This window comes from Centrocercus urophasianus, unplaced genomic scaffold, assembly GCF_019232065.1.
Source record: "Centrocercus urophasianus isolate 14NV4802_14NV808 unplaced genomic scaffold, USGS_Curo_1.0 seq_10, whole genome shotgun sequence".
Taxonomy (NCBI): Eukaryota; Metazoa; Chordata; class Aves; order Galliformes; family Phasianidae; genus Centrocercus; species Centrocercus urophasianus.
Genome location: NW_024884142.1, coordinates 33,814,623 through 33,828,942, shown reverse-complemented (window position 1 = coordinate 33,828,942; position 14,320 = coordinate 33,814,623). Strand labels below are relative to the sequence as shown.

General features: G+C 34.2%; 1 protein-coding gene across 3 annotated transcripts in view; it reads left to right on the top strand.

Annotated features, from left to right (window-relative positions):
* Positions 1 to 14,320, top strand: part of ASCC3 (activating signal cointegrator 1 complex subunit 3) — a 256,841-nt gene that overhangs the window by 215,023 nt on the left and 27,498 nt on the right. For all 3 annotated transcript variants that reach the window (XM_042812582.1, XM_042812567.1, XM_042812576.1), the window contains exons 35-36: positions 891 to 1,002; positions 1,273 to 1,407. In XM_042812582.1, the coding sequence (XP_042668516.1) occupies positions 891 to 1,002; positions 1,273 to 1,407 (247 nt within the window). The remainder of the gene's footprint in view (positions 1 to 890; positions 1,003 to 1,272; positions 1,408 to 14,320) is intronic.

Genomic DNA, 14,320 nt, shown 5'->3' with positions numbered 1-14,320 from the left:
TAATGCTCAAGGTCTTATTACGTTTTTATCTGTGGATTCCAGGGTAAAAGCTCTCCCTGAAATGGTGCTTGTTTGTGTGAGTAAGAATCTTATAAATATACCTTAAGTTCTACTGTTAAGGTGCACTGACTTTGGTCACATTGTTTTTTTCTTATAAACTAGGAATGTTTTAACACACTTTATAAACTTTTTTCCCTAATGCAGATAACAAAGAAACATTGTTAGTACATATAGTTTGCCCCAATGTTTTCACCTGCAAAAGAACATGTGAAATAAACACATTGACAAATACCCAATTCCATAATATTAGTAATTAAGTAATTTTAACGTTGACAATAAAATGAAACAGAAATATAAAACAAATATTAACATTTGGATTTGTGTAGGTTTACTTTTTCAAGAGATTTTACTATATGCCCAGCTTTTATTTTCAGAGTTCCAGGAATATAAGGACATTTGCTACCCTGGGTGGGATTTCTTCTTTTTTCTTTAAATTAAAGAGTTTTAGTATTGCTTATTCATTTTCAAGCTTACATAATCAGGAAATTATACTTATGCAATGAAGAAAATTTTCCCATTAATAAAATGTAGCCAGTCCAGTTCTGTTTGTATCAACCTTTCTATTAATAAACAGATAAATTATCGTATTTCCATATGTATATTGTATTATTATTTTCATTATTTACACAATCTATTTAAGTATCATGAATTTCTTGTTAGACTATATCAGGGAATAGTTCTGTGTTTAATTGTTTAATGTGCATGTTTCTTGCTCCAAGTGTGTGTATGTATTATAGCAGTCTTGTAAGTTTTCCTACAATATGTTATTGTTTAAAATTTTCAGTGTGTTATAAGTACTTGTGTGATGCATCTGTTTTCAATTCTTCTAGTTACTATAACTTGGACAATGTGAGCCATGACACTATGAACAAATACCTCTCAAGCCTTGTTGAGAAATCCCTCTTTGATTTGGAATGTTCCTACTGTATTGAAATTGGGGAGGTAAGACCACTATGTTCATTAAGATTCATGTTCCTAAAAATTGGGAACAACTGGATGCATGCTTCTTATTTGAAGGGTTAGTTTCTCTTTGGAGCTAATTCTAAGACTTAATTGAAATCTCAGTTTAATCAGGTTGGCAGCTAAATTATGATGCTAAGCCATTTTTACTGTTCTCACCTATAAAGTAGTCTTAAAATATCTGGTTTTTAGTTACTATGCATAGTGTTGAACTATGTAAAAAGTATATATATTTGATTACTCTCCTAACAGGATAACCGCAGTATTGAACCTCTGACATATGGCCGCATTGCTTCCTATTACTATTTGAAGCATCCAACTATTGGGATGTTCAAAGATCAGCTGAAACCTGAAAGCAGTGTTGAAGAATTGCTCTTAATTCTGACAGTAAGTGATGATATTTTGTTAATTTATGTCTATGTAACTGATGACTCTTAAAGACACTTAGAAGTGTATGAAAAGACATCCTAAAATTAAGAATAGCCTTTCTTGCATGATTTGTAATGTCTTTGTTGTTTTTGTTATCATTGTTTTGAGTAATATAACTGAATCATTTTTGATGCTTTAGGTGCTTTGTTGAATCAGTACATCAAAATTATTCTGCACGCCTGTTTCTTTTCTGTCTATTTGTAATCTTCAGAACATGTGCAAATCCAGTATTTTTTTGTTTTAGGTTTGGTAGAATACCGAAATCCCAGAGTAATAACTGCATATCATCATCTCATATTTGTGGAATATAGAGCATAATGTGGAAGATAGAGCAGCTTTAATAAGTCTGGGGACATTTGAGGAAGGTCCATATCCTGTACTGCTTTTCTTTCAGTCTCCCAGGCACCTCACATTTCCTGATGTCTTACTCCGCCTATTGGCCTGCTTTTGTGAATCTGCTATTGTGCCTGCTCAGTTGATTATTCTAGTGACTGTTTAGTAACAAAGTGCAATGCAAGGCAAAAGGTCTCAGGGTACAAATTCAGAAGTACAGAGTACAGAGTAACATGATAGTATTACGTATCATCATAAAGGAATCATATTTTACATATTTTTAAGAGTTTACGCTTGGATAGCTACAAAATCTTCTATTTCAAGATGGCATAATTCCATTTGTACAAGCATATATTTGGAAGGAAGAAGTACCACAACAGTATCCAGGAAAACCTAAAATGTATTTCTGCCCATATATGATTAAAGACTCAGCTGTATTACATATATTATACTAGTGGCCTGAATTCTTTAATACCCATATTTCCAAATGTTGACCTCCAAGACAGGAGTCCCATTTATGTGTGTTACTTGTATGTTTATGGTTTTGACACACTGCCAAAACTTTTCTGAGGAGAAATACAAGCAGAAAAAAAAAAAAAATAGTGCTATTCAACAGTTTACATTACAAAACCCAATCAGCATTTTTTGACACTAGGAAAGCCACTTTTCTAGTAGAAGGACTTTCTTCCAGACAACTTTAAATCGCCTGCTGCAAATATTCGGAGTGTTACAGCTCAGAAATAAAGGCCACAGTAATCTTTTGTAATGGAAAGTGTTAGACAATATAAATAGGGGAGTTACTGTCACTGACCCTGCAGTATCTGTTCTTCTGTTGTCAGAAAACATTGTAAGTTCTATGAAATAACATACAGTATTTTCAGCTGAAAACAAAATGGTAGTCTTCTATGATTCCCGTATATTCTATGTGTAAAATGACTGAATTTTAAAGAAGAAATATCCACAGGGATCACAGGTTAAATAATACAATATTCAGTATTCAACATGAGGGCTTTACTCCAGCTGCTGTCTTTTTAAAGTATCTTTTTCTCTCTAGAGAAAATTGTCTACACATAGAAACTTTTTTTTTTTTTTTTTTTTTTCAGAAATATTTGGAGAGGGAATAGGATTGAGAATAGGATTAGCAGAGATGGAGGGATGTTTCATGACACTGTGTAAGCTAACGAGTAGCATAAGGAAGATGAATGATACAGGCAGATCATAGTGCTGTCCATCTTATGCCAGGACTCCTCATCCATGTGAACAGCTTACCTATATAGCTTATCTATAAAGCACACATAAAAATAGCTAATATTGCAGACAAAAGTGTTGGGCAGAAATTTTAAAGTGTAAAATGTATTAGATCTTTTTGTGTTGTAATTTGTTGGGTTTTGTTTTTGTTTTTCTGGAGAAGTAATCTTATGACTTGTCTGTTTACAATCTTAAGAGGAATGAAACTAAAAATCAGTTAGGGGTCAAGCATGCCAAATGTGTCGATTTGAAAGATGACAAGCATGTGTGAATACTGGATGCCATTATAGCTGACAGTTTTTCCTTTTTATGCAGATGTTGATTTTCATAATTACTACTGGAATTAGTGTTCGTTCTTGTTAAAGGTGTAAATTGGAAGTGTTTTTTTTCAATTCAATGTAGTGCTGAAAGGAATCGCTATTTCAGCAGAGTTTATTGCCAAGGATTTTTTTTTTCCCACTAAACACTGTGAATTAATGAGTTTTATAATTATGGCAGTTGCTTCACACCTCTATTGTTAACCAATGACATTACATCTGCCTTGCTCCACTGGTGCCCTCCTCCTTCTCATTGAAGCATTTAGCAGTTTTGGCAATGGGGAATTACATGGCATGGGGTAAGTAGTCTAATTAGATATAAGTGAAAATCCTGAGGGAAAAGGATATTTAAAAAGTAATTTGAAGAATCTCTTAATGATGTTAAAACTGAAATCTTTAATTAATTAAAAAAAAAAAAAAAAAAAAAAAAAAGGCTTCTTGTTGCAAAACATGTTATAATTGTGATTATTCCAATTATCAGCCAGTCTTAAAGTTTTGAATTTTGGACGGTATTGTTTGAAAATAACTGTCCAAAAAATTTCTCAAATGTAGTTGCAGGATTTTGTAAACATGATATATGGCATTGCTCATGATCTTGCAAACTTTCAGACATTTACCAGTTGCCATGATGTATACTGGGAAGGCAGAAGTATCCAACTATAAAAAACAAAATCCTAATATTGTGGATTTTTTTTGCTGAATTGTCAGTGTGTATCTTGACAGGGCGCAACAGTTTGTTTAAATCAAAAGCAGGAAAAAAGTGAAATTGCACTCAAGAATTCAGAAAATTGCGATTACATTAAAGATTTCAATCTGAGCGTGATTAAGGGATTTTGAGTTTCAGATTGTTATCCTGTAATACTAATGAGAGAATTATGGATTATGTAGGAATGAATTGTCACTGAAGCTTTGCTACTTACATGAAAATATAGTTTTTAGTCATTCTGTTTCCACTACTGATGAGTTTTTCAAAAAAGTCACTTGATGGTAAGATTTGTTTCCATTTAGTAGTCAACACCATTCATAGTCTTCTCCAGTATCCCTTCTTTTCTCTATCTTTAATTTATCTTTTCATTTGGTCATCTGGTAGTGTTTTGCGAGATCAGATGTGTTGATTCTTTTTCATTGTGGTTGGGTTTTGATACTTCCTTTTCATAAACAGGAAAATGGCATATGGCAACTACCCTGCAGACATTTTAGAATTATACAGTAATAAGTGATGCAGATAAATGGGATACCCTTCTCTTATGCTTTACTGTCTTTCAGTAAATCTATACTTGAGATTTTTGACCTGTTTTGGGTTTGCAGGTAAAGTTCAGATTCAGTTACTTTTGTAACTGATTTGTTTTGAGCCAGTAAGTTTTTTTCTGAGAAATAATGTTTAATGCTTTTCCATAGAATTTTCTTTAAAACTTTCCTAGCTGTGCTTCAGGCAATAGTAATCTAAACATAGTAGTCTTAGATAGCAATAGTAAGAGTAATCATTGTTGAGTTACGGTACTTCTTGAATTGTTATTGAAGAGAAAGTGTTTTTTGAATTGTTACTGGCAGGCTGGAATTTCCTGAGGTACATAAAAACTGTCTTCTCTTATTCTATAAGTTAGGTGCAGATGTTAAAACAAAGATCAAGTTGAAAAATCAATGGAAGATACTTTGGAGTGATTTTTGTTATTTCCTGTACTAAAGTAGCAATCAGCACAAATTTTTTTGAAATCAAATGTGGTTTGTTATATTTTGAAAAAAGGATGTCTGTCTTGGTGATGAATTATAACTATGTTCATTAGATCCACTAGCTTCAGAATCTTTTTGTTTTGCTGCTACTCTTACTTGATTATCTGGCTAATATTCTTATGTATTGAGCAAATACTTTGTAATTTCTGTTTGTACCATGCAGTGAAGGAGATAGCATCTTTCAATACCTCCTTGTTTCTGTTTTTGTATTCTATCTAAAAGATGAAACTGGTTGGTCCCCTTGTGCTTATTGTCATGTCTTTCATGTAGACTGACTATAAGAGACTGTTTTCCTTCTAACTGGATTGCTTAGAGACGGAACTGCTTGGTATTTGTGTTGCAATGGGGCATAGATATCTTCCTGTCTGTATTATAAATGTGGTCAGGTATCCACATACCTTTTTCCTACATTTTTATCTGATATCTGAAATACCTTTGATACAGTGACTTCTGTTAGTATTTTGAAACTCCAGAAATTTGGCATCACTGAAGTAAAAGATTTGGAAAGTGGAAGGAGCAGGTTCATGAAATTAGGACCCTTCATCTCAGATGCATAGATAACAGAAGAGTGGAGCTATAAATGCCTTATCTGTCTTTCATTACTGTTACTATAAGATTATAAATAACTAATCTGTAGTTTATTTTCTATTCATTAACATTGTTGCACCCTATTCTAATCAGGGAAACGTTCAGGTATCTCTAAATTCTTACCCTCTCTGTCTAAAACAGTTTTACTTTCTAAGCAGAATTCTGTCTTTAAGCTGTCGTTTCCTATGTCTGGATGACGTGCTGTGTGATGTGGTTTAGTACTAGTGGTGGCAATGGTGATGAGGAGACAGTTGGACTAGGTGATCTTACAGGTTGTTTCCAACCTTGTGATTCTATGACTCTATGATTCTATGAAAAGGCCACAAAGGTTTTTTTTGATTCAGGGATGAACTGTATTGCAACCGTTTTTCAGTTAGATGCCATGACAAATTAGTAAGTTACAAAAACATTGTCCAAGAGCAAGCTCCTGTGAACTGTTTTGTGTAATACTACTCTGTAAGCCATGCCAGAGACATTGATTTTGCATTGTTTTGAAATACTATATAAAACTGTTTTTTCTGCTCTATGAAACTTTTCAGGAAAAAATGAAAAAAAAAAATCAGGTTGGTTTTTCTAAGTCAGTCATTTCCTGTTTTATGTATTACATAAAATGTTACATTGAACATATGTTTATGCTATAATGGTTTTTTTTCTTCATGGCGTAAAAGAACAAGACGATATTCATTACAGTGATCTTTTAAAATATGGTATTTAATTGTCGAGAATAGAGATACTTCATCACAAACTTTATATCAAATGAAAGGCAATTATATTACATTCTAGCTTTTAGGCAACTTACATATTTGATTTCACATATATTATGCATCATCAGTAATATGAGCATGACTACTGTGGCCACAGTATGACCAGGAATGGGCCTCAGCCATTTAGCATGATTTCTGATAGCAGTAGAAAACTGTTACCTCTAACCATTAAATATTTTCTTTACAATAAAGCCCTGTCAAGGGCTGTTCAATTGCATAAATTTCATCTTAAACATAGTCATTTACAGGACCACTTGCATAACTTTCATACAGTCTATGTTGTCTGTAGTTTAATATTTAAAAATATTTACGCTTCACTACTCATGCACTGAGAACATCCAGAGAGTACAACTGTGTTAGATGAGATAGTTAGAAAATTGTGTTTGGTTTCATGACAGCAACAGAACAAAACTCTATAGTGAATTTAAATGCCATCTAAATTTCTCTAACCTTATCCACTGTGTTCCAAACATACTGTATTTAGCAGAGTGAAATTTGTCTTGGTTTTTGTTATTTTTGTTGTTGTTGTTGTTTTCTTTTTGTTTTTTTTTTGTAATCCCAGTAGGTGGAGCAGTTTTGAATATTGTAGTACTTGAATTTAATTATCTTTGTAACATAATGGCACAACAGTTTCTTATTTTTGTCTTTTCAAGTGATTGTTTGATTTTCAGTTTGAAAACATTGTATGCTGCCCTCCTTCCCAGAAGAGCACAATCAGTTGGTAAATCAAGATGACAGTCTCCACTACTGGCAGCTAACTAAATATGGCATAAGCCTTGCATTTTTACAGCATCAATAAGTAAGAATTATATTCCAAACCAGAACATATAAACCCTTCCCATCTCCACACATAACGTTCTGATTAACAAATCTCCTTTCTTTCTCCTCTAATCTTCTTAATTCAATTTTTGTCACTACTTGCCAGTCTGAAAAACTGGATCAATACTCACACAAGTTAAAACCTATTTTAAAGATGAACTTAAAGGTTTCTGACATATGTATCCCACTGGGCTTCAGGACAAGAACTGTTATCTATAAGTAATATCATGTATTTGATTTCTTGTTATATTTATTTTTTGTTGTTGTTGTTGCAGTGCAGCGTGTAACATAAAGGCTTATAGAAGTGTATATAACTCTGATAGTGAGAGCTGGTAGGATGAGACTGTTTCAGACAGCTGTGGTAGTAACTGTTATTGTCAGAAAAATGGGGAAATAAATTCCTTATTCAGGACATACAGTTGCAGCAATAGCAGCAAAGCTATAAAACTCCCAGTTACTGTTTTGGTGAGCCAGGAAGTTATAGTACTTTTGTCTGCTAGGATAGGTTATGAGTTTTCTGCTGGTCTTGTCCTGCAGATGTGAACATTGGCTGCCATCTGTGGCAAATCAGTGTTCATCTTTGGTGTGTATATGCTGCTGTGCAAGTTCAGTGATAGCAAGCTCCATTTAGCTGGCTACTTAGAGCTGCAGGCAATTCAACTGCACACCAATTTATTATATATATTTTATTTTACTTTATTTTATTTTATTTTTACTGGTCTCTAGTTACTAGTTTTGCTTTTACTAGAATTATATTGTTGTACTATAAATTACAGCAGTTATATTGCTGATGAATTTGTTTTCACAGAAATCAATGCACTTAGTGATAGTAATTCAGCCTTACTGACTGCTGTTTAAAATCTCACAAATGTTTTTCTCTGTTGGGAAAGAAGTTACTGCACCAACTTGTAAAACTGTTAAGGAAGCAGATTTCATATTGTAGCCTGTTCTCTCATAGGAACTGAAGCTTCCAGATAAGTAGCTGAAACAATTTCATCATACAAGATTGGTATGCAGTATAGCCTGTGCCTTTCACATAGTGGTTTTTTAAAAACCATGGACATGAGGATTATTGAGTGATCCTTAATGAAGTATCTGACACTTGTATTTTCTTTATTTACATTTAGATTCTTTCTTTATCTCATTCTCTCTTCTTTTTTCTTTTTTTCTGATGGGATCTGGCTACCTTCAGAAAGTTGAATTCGGTTTTAAATCTTGATGTTACGTATTATTACGAATTAGAAATTGGTCACATACGGAATCCCTAGTATTTACATGTGCTTTATTTCACAGTTGTTTAGGTCGATCTTGCTCCTAACAATTCTTGAAGAAACTGCAGTGATATTTTTCCTATCAGAATACCAAAACTTCTTAGCATTTAAAAAAAGTAATATACTTATTTGTAAATTTGATACAGCATAGTCAGCTTGCTTTTAGAGAACAAGCAGTTGCAGGTCTTTACTATGTAGCTTTTTTTTTATTTCCAAAAGATAAATACTTTTGTATGAGAGTAAAAAATGTATTAGTAATGCATTGCTGTTTCCCAGTCTGGTGTACTGTTACTGTCCTGTGAAACAAGTGTGAAAACTGAAATCATGCACATTTCTAAGTAGTTTTACCTGAGACAATGCTTAAATACAACTTATTTTAAAAATTCTAGTGTTGCCCTATTTCCCCTAGAAGAGTCAAGTAAGATGCCACCAATTTGCTTGGGTTGCCCACATTCCAACTTACTATTCCCTTTCTTTTCTATCTTCCAGTGGAAAAATCTAGTAAGCCATGAGAGATTATTCAAACTACTAGTTTTCAGAAAGAAAACATATTCCTATCTCACCTTAAAAAGTAATAAAATGGCTAAAATCCCTTTTACAACAGGGTCTCTTCAATCCTTTTCTTGTCAAGGTGAGGGTACATGCTGTATTTGGTTATATTTTTTGGTGAGTGTATACGTAGATACCTGCAAAGTATTTTGTAGGTACAACTGATGTATACAATACTAAGACATTTTATTTTAAATGTATGAAATCATTGATTGCACAACATTCTTTAGGTTAATTAGATTAATTCTAACTTTTGTTATTTGCTCAATGCAGCAAGAAAATGTAAACAATGTGAGATGTAGATAATAGATTGTTTTTTCCCTTCATATATGATTGTCTTAGTGTTTACTATATGCAGTCATAGATGCTAATTTTGAATACTTCTGCTATAAGAATGTGTGTTTGCTTTCTCTTGTTTCACACAGAACAGATGGATGCTTGACTGCCTGCTAATCCACAGCTGGAATGGTTTCAGCAGTTTCCACGTTGCTGGGTTAGAGTGGCTTTTCTAGTGGACTGAGAGGGCAGCAAGAGAGGGATATCATTATTCATCAGTATCCCAGTGGGATCACTGCCAGCAGAGATTAATTTTTTCTGTTATGCTTGTAAAACAAGCTCAGGTGGAGTCTCTAATCCTCAGGGCACGGGTGGCAGATCAAGGAAGATGCTACAAAGCTAGTTAATTTTCAGATTCTAGGGGAAACAGAAGCTCTGTTAGATGTATAAATACATGATTGCAAATTTAAGTAGCTCAAACCCAAATGGGATCTTCTGAGACATCTGGTACTGAAAATCTCTGTTTTCTTTGTCTTTAGAAAGAAGTTCCCAAAACTTTACACAGAGGGAAAATATACGCAACTCTTTTAATCATCAGTTATCTCTCCATATATATATATATATATATATTTGTAAATACAGTTCTAGCTTCAATTGAAGGTCTGTATTTACAGGTAGAACAGATTCTGTATAAGTCTGTGTAGGTAAACTGTGCTTTCAGTGTTCTCACAAATCTTTGTGGAGTGAGGATCATTGAGAAAATTATCACTTGCAATCCAGAAAGGGTTAGATCTGTCGTAGTAATGTATGGTACATTCCATTTGGGTAAAGGAATGTTCTGGTAAGGTCACATGTGGTGCAAGGCTATTTTTAGCATATTACTCACTTTATCCAAATTCTGGTCATTCATGACAAATTTTGGTTAGAACATCCTCAAATCAAGCATACTAAAATTCTGGCAGACTGTCTATATGTTTATTAGATTTCAGAACTTTGTTGTTGCTGTTTCCTTAGTGCCTGTCCTTCTTCCACACCCCTGAAATTGTCAAATTCTGTCTCTGCACTACCTGGTAGCTCAAGTTCTTCAAAATTCCAGGTCAGATTTTCAGGAATGTTAATCTGCATAGTTCTACTGAAATGAGTGCAGATATGCCAGGTTTTTTTTATCAGCCTAGAATTACACATATTAAAATTTACTCACAGGAGCTGTCACTTCCTGTTAAAGTTCTGATTTTTTTACTGTTATATTAAACTATTTTCATTTACAAGTTTAAATGCTCAGAGTGAAACCAGTAGCACTGGCTTGTTGGAAGGACACTGTGCATAGAGGCACTTTCCAAGTTTCGCATGTATTTCTGCCAGTTCATATTGTTCTACCATTAGTCTGAGCTTGAGCCTCTCTTGAGCAGAGGCTGCTAGTCATTTCACCACATGATGACAGGTATTTATGCTTGTGAACTTTTTATTTCCTTTTGTCTCTGGTCACATAGTATTTGTCTGTTTCTGGAATTTAATCCAGTACAAGAATATAGCAGCGCGCATTTGTGCCTCCCCGCTAGGGGAGCTGCCACACGTCAGCAGATCTGAAATCCAGTCCTCAACGCATAGAGCTTTTACAACTTGCCATTAACATATACAGTGTGTATGGGCCCCATTTCACATTAGGAATTAGTAATGCTTATTTCTGTGGAGTTGCATTAACTTAATGCGGAGCTCCATTAATTTCTTCCCTGGGTCTGGGCTCTGTATTGGAAGAACCCAATGGAGGATCAAAGCCAAAGATGAAAAATGACTGATCATTTTCCCAGGGAAAGTTAAATGCCAGGATTTGTTATTAGACTTTTTATTGCTGTCATCATCTCAATCAGCATTTAAGCCAGGTAATTCAGCCAAAACTGAGCTTCAAAATGTGGACATACGTCCAAATGGAACTGAACTAGATTTTTCATAATGATTAGTCTTTTGGATATAGTCAGAGATTTTCCGTTTTTTGCATTCACACATTACTGAGTTCGTGTACTGAAAAGGAGTATAAATGCAGAAATTTCAATACTACCGAAACCAGTTGTTTTTAAATCTTTCCCATAATATGACTTGAGATTACACAGGAAGAAAGTTGTGGGTCACTGTCCCATCTAGATATAAAAATAAAAATTAAAAAATGACCATAATGCATTCAGAATGTGCAGGTTCAAAGCATTCTCATGAAAAGTAGTAGGAAAAGTCAGGCATTTTGGAGAGCTGAAAATCTCGAATATACCATTTCCAGTGATAAAATGTAATAATTCTCTCACATCACTGTAATTCACCTCATAAATGGAATTTATACTATTCAATTTATATTTATTTGCTATGGTCAAAGTAACTTATTCAAGGTGGATAATGTGTGTGCTACACCAGTTTCAGATGTTTCCTCTTCTTTTTGTCCTCCTTTATTCTTCTTTGCATTTATTTTTTCTCAAATTGTCAAGTGTTGCAAGCTTACTGACCTAGAAATCTGAGTGAACTAAAGCCGTCTTTAGGAACGATGCATGCATAATGCTAAGTAAGTACCTACACATTTGGGGGACTAATGATTGTTATGTAAGAATGTTTTTTTCTATTAGAGTTGGCCCAAGAAGTAACCCTAAATTATGATTGTGATCATAAACTTCACGTAATATGGATTTTTAGAGCTAAGGCTTACTAAAAATCATGAATCCATTCCTTGTTTTAATATGTTTTAGTAAACCACACAATTTAAAAAGAAAATGTTTCTGAAACAAAATGGTTCTATTCATGTGTTGTTGTTTTTTGTTTTTTTTTACCATTTGGTAAACCGACTGCATGCATTTTATTATCTATTCCCATGTCTTCTTGTACACTGAATCATGAATGCTCTGATATGCTTAGAAAACTTCAGGAAAAAAAAAAAAATTGATTTTCTGGTTATTACAGAAGCGTTAAGAACTTTTTCCCCACATCAAATTATTATTATTACCTACGGTTCTCTCTCTCCTACTTGCTGACACTTTGGCATTTTCTTTTAGCAACTCCATGCTGAAGCAGAGGTCTGTAATTTAACTTTGTACGTTAGAAGTTCCCCAGTCTGCTCAGTCACTCCTTGCAGTTGGTAGCTAGTATTGTTGACCTCCTATTGCTCTGTGCACAGTGGCAAAGGTCTTTCCAACTCCTGACCTCTGGTCATCAGGAATGTCATCAGTAGTTTGTAGTTTGGACGTTTTAAGTAAGAGGTGAACTTGTGAAATCTAAACCCTTCAGGGTGTTTTTAAGTGATCACTCAACTGTTTCATTGCCTTAGCTTGTGCCTTTTATGATGTCTGTAATTGTAAAATTTGTGGTGTTCATCAGATGCAGTTATTTCGAAAAATATGAAACACTGGTCTGTTTGAAGTGAGAATTCTGAGGACCCAATTATATATTATTTTTATATATACATATGAGACATTTGTAAGAATTGTAAGCACTTTTAAGCTTTATGTTCTTAGAAACTAAGTTTGTAGATCCCACCCCTGATATACGCCCGTTTTAAATCCTGAAACAGTTATAATTGATTATTTTTAATTTATATTAAATAGGCTTTTTTACATTATTGCATATCAATGTGTTTTACAACTTTATCTTCAACTACTCGTGCTCAACTGCAAATTTATGTCTCTGTAGTTTCCTCCTGTAGTTAATTGGATTGCCCTTATGATTTCAATTTTTTTATATATACGTCTTTTATCTGTAAAAATGTTTTAACTACTAATGGGATAAGTAAAAAGGTTAAAGTGCAGTATTTGTTTCAGACAATACTGAGCGGCCCTTGTCCCCTGCATATTGCTCTCCATCCTATGCATGTCTGTTTTCCTCCTGTCTTTTTTTTCAAAAATAGAGAGTTGAGGGTGCACCAGCAGAGTAGTGGGGAAGCAGTGAGATCGCTTTCCTGCTACCCAGATTGAACAAGAGAGTTAGCACATGCCCTGGTAGGAAGCCTGGTGCCAAAGAGGAGCCCCTTCTCTGCAGTTAGGGCCAGCTGCTGCCACCCCAGCAGCTGTGTGTCCTGCAGGCCTGGCATAGCTGTGCTTTCTGCTCTGCTTCCCTGCCAGCCCTCAATACTGATGGGAAGGACTGAGAGAGTCCCCAAGGGAAAGGGACTGCAGGGTTGGCTCTGATGTGTTGGGTGCTGTTTGATTGTACTGCCAGAGAGATGTGTGGTGTGGAGAGTTGGTATATTGTAAATGAAAGCAAGAAGCATGTTTAGAAATTGTCTCTGTGACAAGTTATTCTATCACACAGCAGATATATTTTCTCCAATCTTTCCTCCCATTTTCTTTTTTTCTTCTTTTGCATTGTGTTTGATACTGTTCAGGATTGCTACAAAACTGCAGCTTGTTCTGTATGTTAGCACTGCCTTCCAAGCTGCCCTGAAACCCAGTGTCAGTTCTTGCTAAGTCTATCTTTATAGTATTTTGTGCAAGTGTCTGCTCTCTACAAGAGGGCGTGCAGTACAAACATCACTGTGTAACACAACAATGTTGATAAGCTAGGAGAAATGACTTTTTTTTCTTTCAGTCTACTGATGAATCTTGTATAATAACATAACATCTGTTCTTAAATGCCTAACATTTGTTCTTAAAACCTATAACTAGTAATATATTCTTATAACTGTCTTTAACTGGGATGTTGTCTTTGACCTTTTATGCACAGGAGTCAAACAAAAAACAAACCAAAATAAACGAAAAAAAACATTTTAAACTTTAGAGTTTGAATTATGTCCCATCAAATGAACTTATATGTTTATGATCTGCCAATAAGCTCTTTGAAATGGCAGCTTATAATGGAATCACTAACAGAGATACATTTTTCAGAGTAATAGTTCTATCAGGCACTTCACCCTGCCTGTTTTTCAGTTTACTTTAATTTCAAGTAGGCCAAAAAAGAAGTTTTAAGCATATGGTCAGTTTGAGCTTCTTTTTTTTTTTTTTTTTTT